Genomic DNA, 18801 nt, shown 5'->3' on the forward strand with positions numbered 1-18801 from the left:
CTACTGATGTGCGGATTAGCCACGACAGCAGCTAAAACACCTACTTGGGCATCATCATTTGTTGCCGGTCGTGCTTGACGTTTCACATGTGGCTGAACACTTCCTGTTTCCTTACATACGGTAACTATCCGGCGAACGGTCCGGACACTTGGATGATGTCGTCTAGGATACCGAGCAGCATACATAGCACACGCCCTTTGGGCATTTTGATCACTATAGCCATACATCGATACGATATCGACCTTTTCCGCAATTGGTAAACGGTCCATTTCAACACGGGTAATGTATCACGAAGCAAATACCGTCGGTACTGGCGGAATGTTACATGATACCACGTACTTATACGTTTGTGACTATTACAGCGCCATATGTCACAAAGCGAAAAAAGTGGTCCAACTAAAACATTAATATTTCTTTACGAACTACACGAATGTGTAATAAAAAATGGGGGTTCCTATTTAAAAAAACGCAGTTGATATCCGTTTGACCTATAGCAGCGCCATCTAGCGGCCAACCATAGCGCCATCTAGTTTCCCCCTTCAAGCAAGACATGTTTCGTTCTTTGTAGTTTTTTCGTTTGACGCTTATTTCGTGAGATATTTGGCCCGGTCACGATCAATGGACCACTCTGTATATTCCAATTGTCTGACTAAACACTTTATTTATATTTTCAGTTTAGTTCTGTATTGTGAATTATAGTAACTGCGAAATGATTATGCGTCTTTATGTTAAACGATATAACTGACAGTATGACAGAGTTCTTACATATTTTTAACATTATAAAATACAGTACATTTGGCGCTTTTTTGTTGTTCAGTTGTCTGTAAACGAATAGTACTAATTACAGTTAAACGAATCGACGGTACATGTTCCTAGCACTAGACGAACGTACTATCAGCGAACAATTTGACATGAAGTTGTTGAAAATTACATTGCAGAGCTCAAGGTGAAATTACATATATGGGCCCGATCTAATGACATAGCAGTAAATCAAATGATCCAAATTGGCTTCGAAATCGTATGAAAAATCGACGGTAACGTTTCAATTTCCAGAAAGTACCAGTCCCTCTTTCCCGCTATTCGATTATTTTCCATCATCAGAATCTTTTTATTGCATTTTTTTTTTTTGTATCTGAAGTTCTGTTTTAGTATAACTCGCTGACGGTTGTTCCTGTCATGTGCCGAAAGTCTTCCACTTCATCTGACTACTTCTCCAAAATATCCGCTACTGTTGAAAACTGCTCTTTCACATAGAAGTCGCGAATTTTTCCCCTTATAAACAGTGTGAAAACACACGGAATACCAAATTCTGTTGTCTGCCAAATCCAATTTGTTTGGTGAATCGAAAATTGGAGTTTATTCGTCGTTCTCTTCAGATTCGTTATACTCCGATTAAAATTATTTTGTGACTGACGTTCTTTCTCGAGCGCCACGGTTGCTTGCTGCGTGACCTGGCTTATAGGTACGTAACAACGTCTCCCTCCCACGACACTGCAATCTGTCACAAAGTAATTTTAATCGGAATATAGACCCGCATCTAAACTAAATTTAATAGGAATATAGAGCCTCAGACTGTATTCCTAATTAGTAATTGCAGATCTCTTTACTGGCTGTAATACGGAATTTCTTGCGCCCTATTCTTTTTCGGCTTCACAATAAGCATGTGCTCTGATGCTTAGATCTGCAAATCCAACTAGCTATGTACGGAGACAAAGATTTCTTTAACAGACAATTGAATTCTTCTGTTACAGCATGGCAGACTCCGAAATTCATAGAGCCATTGGACCACGCAGATTTCACCTTCACAGAGAATGAAGAATCCCCAGGTGGCATCATTATTAATCTCAACGAACATGCCACGCCCATAATCGCCTTAGTCAACTACGCAGGTAAGACGTCTATCATGGGTTTAGCACATAGTGCTTAATGTAGTTCGTTTTGCGTGCTTCTGTATGATACTAACCATTAATAAGTTTTCGACTGTGTTCACGTTTTCAATTTCCTTACTTGTTCTTCTCTTTGATAGAGTAAGGTTCACTTGGAGACACTTTGCGGGAGAGTTGTCAAATTCTGTAAAATAAAAAAAAGGAGTGACGATTGATATCTTGTTTATAACAATACTAGCTGAGAAACCGAACTGCGTTCGCAGTGAAATATCGAAGAAATTTCAATGTATTCGTCAAAACATCTTTGAAATTATGCAGGAGATTCGGTGCGAAATGATCTCGGAAAGTTTCCGTATGCTGGCCGCAGCTGCTTCGAGAATCTAAAAAAGATTTTGTAAGCTTCTCTTTGGCAATGCCTCTTGATAGCTCTACAGACGGCTATTGTTCCCGCTGTCAAAAGCGCTACCAGGCGTCAGTGATTTTGCCGGCCTAAGTGGCCGAGTGCTTCTAGGCGCTACAGTCTGGAACCGCGCGATCGCTACGGTCGCAGGTTCGAATCCTGCCTCGGGCATGGGTGTGTGTGATGTCCTTAGGTTAGTTAGGTTTAAGTAGTTCTAAGTTCTAGGGGACTGATGACCTCAGATGTTAAGTCCCACAGAGCTCAGAGCCATTTGAACAATTTTTTGTCAGTGATTTCCTCAAGCTGGCTCGACTGCCGGAGTGTCTCAGTAGCAAGAATGCACGACGCGGCATTTTTCACACATCTCAATGTTTATTACGTCATACTTCTTTAACTATGTGTTTGACAGTGACACATTTGTGTATCTACATTCAGCAGCATACGCAGATACTGTCTGCAAAATACGTTCTGAGTAGAGTTACACTACTGGCCATTAAAATTGCTACACCTCGAAGATGACGTGCTACAGACGCGAAATTTAACCGACAGGAAGAAGATGCTGGGATATGCAATTGATTAGCTTTTCAGAGCATTCACACAAGGTTGGCGCCGGTGGCGACACCTACAACGTGCTGACATGAAGAAAGTTTCCAACCGATTTCTCATACACAAACAGCAGTTGACCGACGTTGCCTGGTGAAACGTTGTTGTGATGCCACGTGTAAGGAGGAGAAATGCGTACCATCACGTTTCCGACTTTGATAAAGGTCGGATTGTAGCCTATGGCGATTGCGGTTTATCGTATCGCGACATTGCTGCTCGCGTTGGTCGAGATCCAGTGACTGTTAGCAGAATATGGAATCGGTGGGTTCAGGAGGGTAATACGGAACGCCGTGCTGGATTCCAACAGCCTCGTATCACTAGCAGTCGAGATGACAGGCATCTTATCCGCATGGCTGTAACGGATCGTGCAGCCACGTCTCGATCCCTCAGTCAACAGATGGGGACTTTTGCAAGACAACAACCATCTGCACGAACAGTTCGACGACGTTTGCAGCAACATCGACTATCAGGTCGGAGACCACGGCTGCGGTTACCCTTGACGCTGCATCACAGACAGGAGCGCCTGCGATGGTGTACTCAACGGCGAACCTGGGTGCACGAATGACAAAACGTCATATTTTCGGATGAATCCAGGTTCTGTTTACAGCATCGTGATGGTCGCATCCGTGTTTGGCGACATCGCGGTGAGCGCACATTGGAAGCGTGTATTCGTCGTCGCCATACTGGCGTATCACCCAGCGTGATGGTATGGGGTGCCATTGGTTATACGTCTCGGTCACCTCTTGTTCGCATTGACGGCACTTTGAAAAGTGGACGTTACATTTCATATGTGTTACGACCCGTAGCTCTACCCTTCATTCGATCCCTGCGAAACCCTACATTTCAGCAGGTTAATGCACGACCGCATGTTGCAGGTCCCGTCTGGGCCTTTCTGGTTCAAAAAAATGGCTCTGAGCACTATGGGACTCAACTGCTGAGGTCATTAGTCCCCTAGAACTTAGAACTAGTTAAACCTAACTAACCTAAGGACATCACAAATATCCATGCCCGAGGCAGGATTCGAGCCTGCGACCGTAGCGGTCTTGCGGTTCCAGACTGCAGCGCCTTTAACCGCACGGCCACTTCGGCCGGCGGCCTTTCTGGATTCAGAAAATGTTCGACTGCTGCCCTGGCCAGCACATTCTCCAGATCTCTCACCAATTGAAAACGTCTGATCAATGGTGGCCGAGCAACTGGCTCGTCACAATACGGCAGTCACTACTCTTGATGAACTGTGGTATCGTGTTGAAGCTGCTTGGGCAGCTGTACCTGTACACGCCATCCTAGCTCTGTTTGACTCAATGCCCAGGCGTATCAAGGTCGTTATTACAGCCAGATGTTGTTCTGGGTACTGATTTCTCAGGATCTATGCACATAAATTGCGCGAAAATGTAATCACATGTCAGTTCTAGTATAATATATTTGTCCAATAAATACCCGTTTATCATCTGGATTTGTTCTTGATGTAGCAATTTTAATAGCCACTAGTGTAGTAGCCACTAGTGTAGTAGCAAAGAAGTAACAAATTTAAACGTCATGCACTATGAGACAGTTTTCAGGCATCTTATTGTTTATGACATATCTCATGAGGTGTGGTGGGTAGGTGGTTCTTACCCCCACAGCGATGGTTGCCTGACTGTAACGGATATGTGTATCGAGTTTGGCTGAAATCGGTACAGCGAGTTAGGAGGAGATGTGGAACATTTTTACATACATAAACACGTACATACTGGTACATATATTTTAAAACAGGTATGGATTTTCAAAACTAAAGTGTAAACATATTTTTAGATCACACAAAAAATTACATTGCCCTTCCACATATCTAATAGATTGCACAAAATATTAATAATGCAAAAATATTCATCTAAAGAACACAAAAATTACATGTTTATAATTTTCAAAGGCTAATCATAGAGACTGATCCGAATAATTTCACTTAACTTTCGCCATTTTTAATAATTCAATTTCTCTCTCTGCTAATTTCTTCGTGACTGAAACATTCGCTCCACAAAGGCATTGGTACCAGGGATACCGAACAAAAATCCTACTAGTTTGAAAATATTTGGTTCACGTTGCTCAGTTACTGAAGAAAAGAACTTAAGGCAGTTTGCAACATAATCACTATCTTTGTTCAAACTCCCGGGAAGGTAATGTCGGTGATTACGGAACTCAAATACTCGTAGGTTATCTACGCAACTATTTTCGCTTGGGTTAAGCAGTTCTACAGCCATTTCAAAATATTTGAATTAGCTCCCTTCCCATAGAGACAATGCTGCAAGAGATGCATAACGGCTGTCATCTGACGTATCATAACTTTTTTACAGATACTGAAGCATACTGCAATAGAAAATGTTAACGTCTTTAGTTACCTTTCTGCTGTAGGGCTGAGGAGAGTTGGAGCTTGCCTCAAAATTTCAGCCTACTCCTAATTCACAAGATCAAAGAATGGTTTGGCTGGAACACAGATGTGATTATATATTTTCAGACTATATTTTCAACATTATTATCTAATCTGTCACTTGCAAAATTAATTATGTACGTATGTCCTGATTGGAACATTTATCTTTCAGTAATTTAAGGTTTATGCTTCTCAGCAACTAACATCCGGCATGTGTTTTTCCAAAGTTCACATTGGCACTGTCAGTATACGACACATTATTCACATCCAAATGGTGTTTTTTTTAAAACTCTAAATAACATATCAGCAACTGCCATAGATGTTCCACAGCAGTTTCAATAAAGCCTAGAAGTTTACTTCTGTACTCACTTTAAAGGCTCAGAGTACCAGATACAAGCTGGGAACATTTTTCAATTGCTTTTGTTTGATGAATCGTTTTAGAACCAAAAAAAATGTTATCCTCAAGGCAGACACAAAGTCATTAACAGTTTTAGGAGTAAATACGTTCTGCACAATCATTTCTGCTTTGGTGCATCCGCATGAAAGTTTGGAAGCAATTGCAGAATCTCTAAAAATATGGCACGTAAGTTTGTCTTTGCAGTCTAGACTTGAATAACTTAGGTTAAGTTTCACTGTGTTCACTAAACCAAGTTCAAATGCGGTGCTTTTATCATAGTCTTCTTTGCCGCTGAAGTTAACAAAATAGCTATATAGTTTATTTGAACTTCCTGAATAACGCTTTTGTTTAATTTTATGCCCCGTGTGTTTTGCATGTTGCCTCAGGTCAGTTAGTCCACCGCGCAAAACACTGAAATGCCTCATACACAAATTACAAAACGTTCGGCTCTCCTACAATTCTGGCTTGACCCACGAAAACACATCTTCCCATAACTCGAGATATATTTGGTTATGTTTGCCTTGAGAGTTAAACTTTTTTTCACGGAGGATTCTTTGAGGGATCTCCTGCACGCTCAAATATTTTTAACTTCGAAGTAATTTTCTAGCGAAGACTAGCGGTTTAAGAACACGCTGCGAACCACGACTTAATCGGACTGGAGACGCTGGAGAAAGCATTATTCGTAGCATAGCCAGAAAGCTACATTTCTGAATATGTTATCGAATGAGTTCGAATATGAAGCGTTTGTAGCCCAATAAAAATCGACAATAATGAAAAAAATGACACCACGTTTGTTTTCTTTAGTTTCGTAAGGACCCTGGGAGGTATCGGACGGTACATTAGAGGACGGTTTATGTGCGATTCTCTTGTAACGTAACAGATATTTATTGAAAAATGTCGTTTCCTTTTAAGAGCAAACAGTTGATAGTAAACTGTAGAAGACCAAGCTGTCATACATAAATCTACTCAGCAACGCGCAGTTTTGTTTGCTACACTTCCAACCAAATCAGTAAATGTGGAAGTTATATGAAATGTGATACGTACATTACTTAACGTAACAAATGAGCCACCACACCTGTAGTTGGAAGGAACACCTCACAGACGTGACAATAAAACGTCGAAAGCAATAAAACAACACAGAAGAAACGAGTTCCAAAATTGTTGCTACATCTGAGCCGTAAACGGCAAGAATCTTAAACACATTCGCTTTCGCCTGGAAACAGTTGCATTTACAAAAATATTAGCTCATTAGAATATCGTGTGAAGTGTAAGAACGTGCGAATAAGTAGACTTCATAAGAAACTATTACGTGTCAAGTAAACTGCCTACCGCAATAATAACAGACAACAGAAATACGTATTTCTCATGCATGAAATATGTGTTTATATTCTCTTGATTTCAGCAGAGTTAACCTCAATTATACACATATAAGAAAGTATTTCTTCACGTGTAAGTTGTAGCTTATTGAATCAGTGAGATTCGGCTGTTTTTATATTTATTTCACAATAATTCATGCCACTTGGTAATTTACTGATGTATGCAACTTAAAAATATAGTAATTATTTCATTAATGAAGTAGGAAAATAATTAAAAGTAAACAGTATCCTTACGACGCATGTGACAGTTCTTACCGACTGGAGCGCTAGTATAGATCCAGCCGTGCAACGGTTGCAACTTTTCCAGCAGGTAGTGTCGCGACTGTATTAGACTGTGCTGAAACGGTGCAGTAGTACAGCAGGGCATCTGATATTAATGAAAAAGTACTACTTACCAATAGCGTCACTTGCAGGAGCTGCAGTGTAAAATTTAAATATTGCGCTTTTTTACTATTTCTGTATAGAAGTAAACTAAACTAGTTTTTTTACTGTGTTCACTGCTTTTAATTTATTTACTTGTTGTTTTTGCAAGCCGGCCGGAGTGGCCGAGCGGTTGTAGGCGCTCCAGTCTGGAGCCGCGCGACCGCTACGGTCGCAGGTTCGAATCCTGCCTCGGGCAGGGATGTGTGTGATGTCCTTAGGTTAGTTAGGTTTAACTAGTTCTAAGTTCTAGAGGACTTATGACCTCAGCAGTTGAGTCTCATAGTGCTCAGAGCCGTTTGAACCATTTATCTTTGCAAGAGGTACGCCCACATGTAGCTTTCATAAAAATATGATGGTTAGCGATTGCTGCCATAGCAGGATCTTCACAGACGAGCTGAATGCTACAAGATGCGTTGGCAATAGTTGGCCGGCTTCCTACGGTCTCTGGAAATGTTGCTATGGTGATGTGACATGGCTGCCTACTGCTCCTGCGAAATCTTCGCGGAGTTTGCCAGACTTTTTGCGTGCATCAGGACGCTAAATAACTTGCAAATCAGAGAATACGCATACGCGATCTTCCCAGACACAGTCTTTATCCAGTACAATTAAAACATTTAAATCTCACGACGGGATCATCAGACCTATTAATCACGGATTATGATGAATCTTAGGTGCGGTATGCTTAGAGGAACATGTCCTGAGGACCTGGCTCGCGGCTTTTTCGAGAAAATCGATTTTGGCTTGTTATGAGTACTATAGCATTACTACTACTTAAAAGGAGAAATTGATGTTTTATAGCTAGCAGTATTAAACTCGTTGTTAATGGACTAGTGTTTGTAGAGTCTCTGTTTGTATGTCTGTGAAGGAAGCTATCTTGATCGGTGTCGAGTACTCCCACAGCATACGTAATTTCGTACACGTAGACAAGTTAATCTCATGGTGGAGAAGCAGCTGCCGACTCCGACGGTTGCCTGTAAAATTCTTGAAATATAAGAGAAAGAAAACTTCTATAGGATCTTCTCGAAATGGAACACTGCCACTCGCATTTGGTCATTCGATGATTGTCTGCGAGTGAAATGAGTTCTTTTTAGCAGAGAAAACTTTCACTAATCCTTTGACCGTGTTATTGAAGCAGGTTCTACAGCAGACATCGACCGCCAAATGTTCCAAGTCCCATACAAGCTTATAGTACATAACAGTTCATCACAGAATCCTTTAATCACAATTAAATACGTGAAATTACCTTTGAAATGCAACAGACTGTAATATGAACGTTACTAAACTCCACATTAACATTACATATCACTGAGAATCTCAAAAAACACACATTATCCAATATGGCGACTAACAATGACTGTTTCTTTGCACACACGTCCTCTCGTTACCCTGTCTCGTAACAAAGTCCAGTCACATTCCGATTTTCTTACTTTTCTTCGCTCGCCATTGAGCAACAAGGAGTCTAGGAATAAACATTTCGCTTCCGCAGGCGAAACGCGCCACCTAGCGATATATCTTCACTTTAAACCAATAACAGTAGAAAGGTTACTGAACCGAACAGCTTCTTCCGTAAGCTAATACGGGAACGTTAATCGTATTTCGTTCAAGCAAGCCTAGTTCGGGGGGTTTGGGGCTACCACGCTGCCAGTATAGGTTCAAACGCAGCCTGTTACCTTTCTTTCCACTTTCATCGTACAGAATATCATTACATAGTAATATCACAAGAAATGATTCAGAAATAGTCATTTCCACCGTAGTAATTTCATTAACAAGTCAATCATTACACCACATTTTATTCAGATGTGTGTTCTGTTTGTTGTTCATATTAAAATTCCTTATACTATAACAGCTTCACAGAGTTCTCAGCCCGCATCTCGTGGTCGTGCGGTAGCGTTCTCGCTTCCCACGCCCGGGTTCGATTCCCGACGGGGTCAGGGATTTTCTCTGCCTCGTGATGGCTGGGTGTTGTGTGCTGTCCTTAGGTTAGTTAGGTTTAAGTAGTTCTAAGTTCTAGGGGACTGATGACCATAGATGTTAAGTCCCATAGTGCTCAGAGCCATTTGAACCATTTTTGAACCAGAGTTCTCAGCGATGTACGAAATATTAGCAGCTGCTGAAGGATTCTAAGTACAGACGAAAGTACTCATCGCTAATCTCGACCTCCACTACTTAATTAATATCGATGAAAGTTGTCTACGTTATTGTTTCGTGGGTGTGGCAGATTATTCGGACACTTTACGCTTGAATCTTCGTAGATGAAAGACAAGTATGCACCCGCAACGTAGAAAATATCCCATCCAAATGTACTCTTAGTTTGTCAACCCTGTGATTTTTATTTTTTCCAAGGCAGGTTAAAATTTTCACTAAAAAATTCAAAATTCTCCCGGCTTGCTAAAGAGTAATAGCGAAATCGCTTCGAGGGAACATTCCATAATAAAACACCTTCTTTAATTCTGCATCAGTTTAGGGCACTTGCTTTCACGAGACTGATAAAATACGCGCCGCAGTTGATCGAAGAAAGAACAATATTTTTTAAATTTAGACGAACTCTATTTTGCTGTATCGCTTCTGTTACGTCCACTTGCCTCCAGGGCAGTAGCTTTCACTAAATATGCGTTATGATCTACGAATTTGTGTTTCGGGTGCTTCTGCGCAAATACAATCTGGAGTTATGTTCTAGTGAAGCAAGCGATAGCGAGTAAGACGACTCTGTAATTTACTCTGCAACAAACGGAATACACACTTGAAGAAAGTTTGCTGTAATGATTTATTTATGGAGAATTACAGTGAAAAAAATGACTATTTTTGAGTAATTTTACATGACATATACTATTTAATGATATTCTGTATCATGAAGTTGAAACAGAAAGTACACATTCGGGATTTGAACCTGTGCCGCCAGCATGATGGCCGTAAACTTTGGGCGCTACGCTCAGTTGCTCTAAACATGACTAAAGTTGCAGGCATAGGGGTACCAGTATGCATGAAAGGCCAACGTAGATTATCCGTAGGGGCCGTCGCATGAAGAGTTGCCAGCCAGGTAATCGGGAAATGTGTCTCTACAACATAACTAAGATACTAAAATTCCTGATTAGCTGGTCTGATGATGCCTCTGTCAGCCAAAGGCAACAATGCCTTCATGGGTGTGGGGATCCCCTGAAAACATGGTACTAAGCTGGAGACTATTTGCAAACGAGACATCCTCGACAAACGAAGCTAACTTATGTAAAACTGAGAGGAAACCATTGCAGTGGACATATTTAAGTAATACAAAAGCAGCGTCAGACATACGTCTTAACGAGTATATGGAGACTCGGTCCTACACCTAACGAAACAGAAGCGCTCGAGTGAATGACGCAGACGCTCAAACTGGTGGAACTCCAGGAAAGGACCCGGGCGCGCAAGTAACTTACACTGACTATGTGAACTTAGTATAGCTAGACTAGATCCTGACTTGTCCTTAGACAACGTTAGTCATGTAAAATCTGTGATTGGAGTAAAATAGATACTAGCTACAGCATATTGTTGTTGTAGTCTTCAGTCCAGAGACTGGTTTGACGCAGCTCTCCATGCTACTGTATCCTGTGCAAGCTTCTTCATCTCCCAGTACCTAATGCAACCTAAATCCTTCTGAATTTGCTTAGTGTGTTCATCTCTTGGTCTTCCTCTACGGTTTTTACCCTCTACGCTGCCCTCCAATACTAAATTGATGCCTCAGAACATGTCCTACCAACCTATCCCTTCTTCTAGTCAAGTTGTGCCGACAAACACCTCTTCTCCCGAATTCTATTTAGTACGTCCTCATTAGCTACATGATCTACCCATCTAATCTTCTGCATTCTTCTGTAGCACCACATTTCGAAAGCTTCTGTTCTCTTCTTGTCTAAACTATTTATCGTCCGTGTTTCACTTCCGTACATGGCTACACTCCATACAAATACTTTCAGAAAAGACTTCCTGACACTTAAATCTGTACTCGATAGTAACAAATTTGTCTTCTTCAGAAACGCTTTTCTTGCCATTTCCAGTCTACGTTTTATATCCTCTCTACTTCGACCATCATCAGTTAATTTGCTCGCCAAATAGTAAAACTCATCTACTACTTCAAGTGTCTCATTTCCTACTCTAATTACTTCATCACCTGACTTAATTCGACTACACTCCATTATCTTCGTTTTGCTTTTGTTGATGTTCATCTTATATCCTCCTTTCAAGACACTGTCCATTCCGTTCAATTGCTCTTCCAGGTCCTTTGCTGTCTATGGCAGAATTACAATTTCATCGGCGAACCTCCACGTTTTTATTTCTTCTCCATGGATTTTATTGCCTACTCCAAATTTTTCTTTTGTTTCCTTTACTGCTTGCTCGATAGAGAGATTGAACAACATCCCGGGTTCGATTACCGGCGGGGTCAGGGATTTTCTCTGCCTCGTGATGACTGGGTGTTGTGTGATGTCCTTAGGTTAGTTAGGTTTAAGTAGTTCAAAGCTCTAGGGGACTGATGACCATAGATGTTAAGTCCCATAGCGCTCAGAGCCATTTTTGATTGAACAACATCGGGGAGAGACTACAACCCCCACTCCCTTCCTAACTACTGCTTCACTTTCATGTCCCTCGACTCTTATAACTGCCACCTGGTTTCTGTACAAATTGTAAATAGCCTTTCACTCCCTGTATTTTACCCGTGCCATCTTCAGAATTTGAAAGAGAGTATTCCACTCAAGATTGTCAAAAGCTTTCTCTAAGTCTACAAATGCTAGAAACGTAGGTTTACCTTTCCTTAATCTATCTTCTAAGCAAAGTTTAATAATGATTGGAGGTTATTGATTGCCGTATGTTCCCTGTCAAGGAGACGACTCCTACAACTTAAAAAATAGATTTTAAATCCTTGTACTGTATTATTAGCGTTAGACAAATAGCGTTAGACTATCAGAATTGGACGTAAACTAGTACAATAACATCAGTAGAACAGGAATAAGGACTTGGATGTTTTTCAACGGCTCCACTACAGACCGACGTCGGTGGCAGAAACTTCTTTTCCATTACCTTTACTGTCGTCTTCTTCTTAAAGAATAAGTTTCGTTAGAATTGGTTGATTTGCACATCACTTTATTAAGTAATAAAGTCTTCCTAAAACCGTGCGCGACAAGTTTCATAAAAGACATTTTGTGGTAAATAAGCACATCAAGCTGCTAAGAGTTTTTGTTTTAATATTCTGTAACTACATTTTCTAGCAGTAACTAAGCAAACAGTTTTGTTCTGAATCCATTTTATTAAGCCACTAGCGGTTTCGTGGCTTGTAACAACATCATCAGGTGCATTCCTGAACAATAACAAATCAGTAGGGATAGTGACTGAACTCCTACACATCAAAGCAATTACCGACCCATAAGCACCTAATTATGAGAAGAGATAAAACCAAAAGTGCACTTGCAAATATTAAATCGTGGTCAACAACATGGTAGACTATAAAAAAGCCCAATCTTCATAGTTAAAAACAGAATGTCCGTAGAGAGGAAAGCCAAGGGATGAAAAGTTGAGCGACGGTGAACATCCTATACCATGTTACTAGTGCACGCCCGATGGACATTACGGTTTTAATTATAAAGGAGTGGGCCTTCTATATTCTTCGCCAAGTTGTTTACCTTGTTTTAATATTTGTAAGTAAACTTCTGTCTTTGTTTTCTCATAATTAGGTGCTTATGCCTCTGGTACGACTTTCATGAATAGGCATTCGATCACTGTCATTGTTTATTTCTCGTTGTTTAGATAGGCACCTGATGATGTGACTACAAGCCACGAATCCGGTTGCGCCGTAATAAAGCTGGTTCAAAATACAGCTGTTTGCGTAGTTTTTGCTAGAAACTGTAATACTGGCCCGACCACAGGGTAGTTTGTAACCTGCCGGTCATCTTCTGACAGAATTTTTAAATTCTTTTCCATGCCGAATACCGCATGTCTATACTTTTAAAATACTGGCAAGTTTTTAAAACAAAAGCTTTTAGCAGCTTGCTGTAATTATCCTACAACATACTATCTACTTAAGTAATAAATGCATAAATCCAGCAAAATGCAGTTGGTGCATTGGCTATATGTTACTAATCAGTACTAACATACAATTGGAAATAAAGATAGCCGGCCGAAGTGGCCGTGCGGTTAAAGGCGCTGCAGCCTGGAACCGCAAGACCGCTACGGTCGCAGGTTCGAATCCTGCCTCGGGCATGGATGTTTGTGATGTCCTTAGGTTAGTTAGGTTTAACTAGTTCTAAGTTCTAGGGGACTAATGACCTCAGCAGTTGAGTCCCATAGTGCTCAGAGCCAAATAAAGATAAATTCGTCCCTTTGTAAACGGGCCGTTTCGAAATAAATGGCATCACATATGCAAGACTAATGACGTTGTTACTCTGCTCTGTAGACGGAGCCGGCCGAAGTGGCCGTGCGGTTAAAGGCGCTGCAGTCTGGAACCGCAAGACCGCTACGGTCGCAGGTTCGAATCCTGCCTCGGGCATGGATGTTTGTGATGTCCTTAGGTTAGTTAGGTTTAACTAGTTCTAAATTCTAGGGGACTAATGACCTCAGCAGTTGAGTCCCATAGTGCTCAGAACCATTTTTTTTTCTGTAGACGGCTGGAAAGATTACTGACGTTGCCTAATTCGTCTAGCAGTAGTTTTATTGCAGGGTGCTCTTCCTCGTTTGGCACTACCGATGCTAGATATGTTGTACTGTTCAAGTAGAACGCCTCAGATCAACACGGAGAGAATGGGTGCTAATCTACTATTCAAAGTAACGCAGTTCTCGTAGAACTCAGTTTCTGTTCTGAAATATTTTTTCGCTTGGCTGTGCTATTCACATACTAAAGTCTGATTAAATTTACATGTTGATTGACACTTCACGTATTGGAGATGATGTCCTCCAATCAGAGCGCACCACGTCACAACAGAACTGTTGACTGTTGCCAAACTTCCAGTTCCTTGTCCGGCTTTCTTTCTTCATGTGTCTGGAATTTTGGATCGCAATTCTTGGGCTTGCCCCCTTTTATTTTAAATTTCTTTAGACGCCATAACGATGCTATGGAAATACGCACTTCCAATACAAACAGAGTTGCCATATCTAGCTGGGACCTCGTCGGGACACTCTGAGATACGAGTGTAGAAACGACGTATAAAATTCATTTAATATAATTACTTTTTATTTACAACACAATTGCATGGAACTTTTTGGGACAGAAGTAATTGGTCCACCACATTTTTCGGGAGAATTTACCATTTTCAGCAAGTCTCTTTACCGTTTTACTTGTTTATAAAACTCCATGCTAATCATCTTGTAGTTAAACTGGCACTGTTAGATTGATTTCACAGTCCCTGGCAGCAGTCGATTTCTTTCGTGAGTCTACTGGGTCAACATAAGCGATAATACTCTTTCCACAGTGGCATTATGTGCAGGAATAGAAAACAAATACTAGCATAATTTTAGCACTTTACTATTTGTGTATTTTGGTTTCCTCAAGAAAGTAAATCCAACTTAACACAAACTTGTTGACATAAATAAAATGATCTGAAGCTGCATTTACATGTAGCGCTAACAGATGGCGTTACCTCAGTACTTCAGCCAAGCTTGTAAAAAAATTATTTTACATAACCGGGATAAAATTGAGTCTTGTCAGGATGTCTGGACAAGAAGGTTCATAACGTTGACGGTCCCGATATGTCGGGCCGATCCCAACCCTACATATGCAGCACTAACCAAACACTAATGGATCCTTCGCACAAGATATAGCCGGCCGGTGTGACCGAGCGGCTCTAGGTGCTGCAGTCTGGAACCGTGCGACCGCTACGGTCGCAGGTTCGAATCCTGCCGCGGGCATGAATGTGTGTGGTGTCCTTAGGTTAGTTAGGTTTAAGTAGTTCTAAGTTCTACGGGACTGATGACCTCAGAAGTTCCATAGTGCTCAGAGCCAGAGCACAAGATACGATTCAGCGTCGGCAGAGACGTACCACGATACTAAATGGAGCTGTGAAGGGCAAAAACCGTAGGGGGAAACAGAGATCTGAATACATCCAACAAATAACTGAAGAATATAGGGCTGTAGAATGAAGGGCTGCTTTCGATGGAGGGGTTAGCACGGGAGAGGAATCAGTGGCGGGTCACATCATATCATTCAGAAGATTGGTGAAACAAAGAGAAAAAAAACGAAGTTTTTCTACATCCACATCTACATGGACACTCTTCAAATCACATTTAAGTGCCTGGCAGAGGCTTCATCGAACCACCTTCACAATTCTCTATTATTCCAATCTCGTATAGCGCGGTGAGAAGAATGAACACCTACACTTTCCGTACGAGCTCTGATTTCCCTTATTTTACCTTTGTGATCGTTCCTCCCTATGTAAGTCGGTGTCAACAAAATATTTTCGCATTCGGAGGAGAAAGTTGGTGATTGGAATTTCGTGAGAAGGTTCCGTCACAACGAAAAACGCCTTTCTTTTAATGTTGTCCATCCCAAATCCTCTATCATTTCTGTGACACTCTCTCCCATATTTCGCGGTAATACAAAATGTGCTGCCTTTCTTTGAACTTTTTCGATGTACTCTGTCAGTCCTATCTGGTAAGGATCCCACACCGTGCAACAGTATTCTAAAAGAGGACGGGCAAGCGTAATGTAGGCAGTCTCCTTAGTAGGTCTGTTACATTTTCTAAGTATCCTGCCAATGAAACGCAGTCTTTGGTTAGCCTTCCCCACAACATTTTCTATGTGTTCCTTCCAATTTAAATTGTTCGTAATTGTAATTCCTAGGTATTTAGTTGAATTTACGGCTTTTAGATTAGACTGGTTTATCGTGTAACCGAAGTTTAACGCGTTCTTTTTAGCACTCATGTGGATGACCTCACACTTTTCGTTATTTAAGGTCAACTGCCACTTTTCGCACCATTTCGATATTTCTTCTAAATCGTTTTGCAGTTTGTTTTGATCTTCTGATGACTTTATTAGTCGATAAACGACAGCGTCGTCTGCAAACAACCGAAGACGGCTGCTCAGATTGTCTCCCAAATCGTTTATATAGATAAGGAACAGCAAAGGGCCTCTAACACTGCCTTGGGGAACGTCAGATATCACTTCTGTTTTACTCGATGGCTTTCCCTCAATTACAACGAACTGTGACCTCTCTGAAGGAAATCACATAACCAGTCACATAACTGAGACGATATTCCGTAAGCACGCAATTTCACTACGGGCCGCTTGTGTGGTACAGTGTCAAAAGCCTTCCGGAAATCCAGAAATACGGAATCGATCTGAAATCCCTTGTCAATAGCACTCAGCACTTCATGTGAATAAAGAGCTAGTTGTGTTTCACAAGAACGACGTTTTCTAAACCCATTTTGACTGTGTGTCAATAGACCGTTTTCTTCGAAGTAATTCATTACGTTCGAACACAATATATGTTCTAAAATCCTGCTGCATATCGACGTTAACGATATTGACTTGTAATTTAGTGGATTACTCCTACTACGTTTCTTGAATATTGGTGTGACCTGTGAAACTTTCCAGTCTTTGGGCACTTTCTTCGAGCGAACGGTTGTGTATGATTGTTAAGTATGGAGCTACTGCATCAGCATACTCCGAAAGGAACCTAATTGGTATACAGTCTTGACCAGAAGACTTGCTTTTATTAAGTGATTTAAGTTGCTTTACTACTCCGACAATATTTGCTTCTACGTTACTCATGTTGGCAGTTGTTCTCGATTCGAATTCTGGAATATTTACTTCGTCTAATTTGTGAAGGCATTTCGGAAGGCTGTGTTTAGTAACTCTGCTTTGGCAGCACTGTCTTCGATAGTGTCTCCATTGCTATCGCGCAGAGAAGGCATTGATTATTTCTTGCCGCTAACATACTTCACATACGACCAGAATCGCTTTGGATTTTCTGCCAGGTTTCGAGACAAAGTTTTGTCGTGGAAACTGTTATAAGCATCTCGCATTGAAGTCCGCGCTAAATTTCGAGCTTCTGTAAAAGATCGCCAATCTTGGGGATTTAGTGTCTGTTTCAAGTGCCATTAATACTGAGGGACTGCGGTTTATTACTGGTGACACAAGTACGGAATCAAAGTAGTAATGTTGTAACTATTAGAATTGTAGACACAAAAGACCATTTCTCATAGCTTTTAATTTTTTGTAAGAGAGTAACAAAACGAAATTCAAGGAATAAAATCTTTCATATTGACTTCATTTACTTACACCATTCTTGGGATCAGATGTTGCAAAGTTTACTGTAGAGCTCAGTGTACTGTTGAGGAAGACGTGGCAACATTGTCAGCGAGTATTTCTAATTTGCAGCTAATGAACATGCCCGATCTTTCACATGAAGTATGGCAAAGCATACATCAGTCGTGGTCTTTCCTGTTTACAATACATTCGCTTTTTCCGAGCTTCTCTTTCAGAGTAAGAATTTTAATAGCTTTTTGAGATGCTTTGATCATACTGTATTTCGAGATCTTACATGCTTGCATTGACACCAGCACCGCGCGGAATGGCCGCGCGGTTTGAGGCGCCATGTCACGGATTGCGCGGCCCCTCCCAACAGAGGTTCGAGTCCTGTGTTGTTCTTAGCAGAAGTTAGATGAAGTTAGTTTTAGAGTAATGTGTAAGTCTAGGGACCGACGACCTCAGCAGTTTGGTCCCTCAGGAATTCACACACATTTGAACAGTTTTACCACCAGTATTTCAGCAGAATCTTTACGATGATAGCAGTGTGGACTGCACGCTTTGGAATTACGTCGAATGTGTTCGTAGCATTAGCTGACTCTTGTGTAAGTCTCCCGGAACTTCGCTTCTCTGTAATTACGAAGTCTCAGTTGGCCCTTTAAAAGCTGTGACCACTCATTAGAAGCTTGTGTGTTATCTCTAAAAGCTATTCCAGGCTAAATGGAGGAAACTTTGACGAATGACGCTTGGAAAACCAGGGGTAGGCACTGTTTCACATAAAGATCAAGTTAATCAAGTAATGAATGTCTGAAACATTTTCTCCTTGATTTGCACTTGGAACAGGGCTAGGATCATGCAACAGAATATCGGGAACACAACAGCATTGACAACGTGTTTTGTAGGAAAACGGCACTTGGAAAGTTTGACTTTTGCGCTCTTTAGTGGTTTAACTAAGGTTCTACTTTTGTCAACTTTATCTTCTGACTAAATATTGTTAGCTACTATCCTTTTTTTAGAGGAAGCACTCAGTTCGAAAAATACCTTTGATTCAAAATTTCCTTCCAATGATTTGGAACTTTTTATTTCGTCATCCGTTTTATAATCTCCTTTGCATCGA

General features: G+C 41.0%; 1 protein-coding gene across 1 annotated transcript in view; it reads left to right on the top strand.

The window, feature by feature from the left end:
• Positions 1 to 18801, top strand: part of LOC126416943 (cadherin-23-like) — a 597779-nt gene that overhangs the window by 199298 nt on the left and 379680 nt on the right. The window contains exon 3 of the mRNA XM_050084822.1: positions 1752 to 1889. Coding sequence (XP_049940779.1) covers positions 1752 to 1889 — 138 coding nt within the window. The remainder of the gene's footprint in view (positions 1 to 1751; positions 1890 to 18801) is intronic.

Source organism: Schistocerca serialis, chromosome 8, assembly GCF_023864345.2.
Source record: "Schistocerca serialis cubense isolate TAMUIC-IGC-003099 chromosome 8, iqSchSeri2.2, whole genome shotgun sequence".
In the NCBI taxonomy this organism is placed as follows: domain Eukaryota; kingdom Metazoa; phylum Arthropoda; class Insecta; order Orthoptera; family Acrididae; genus Schistocerca; species Schistocerca serialis.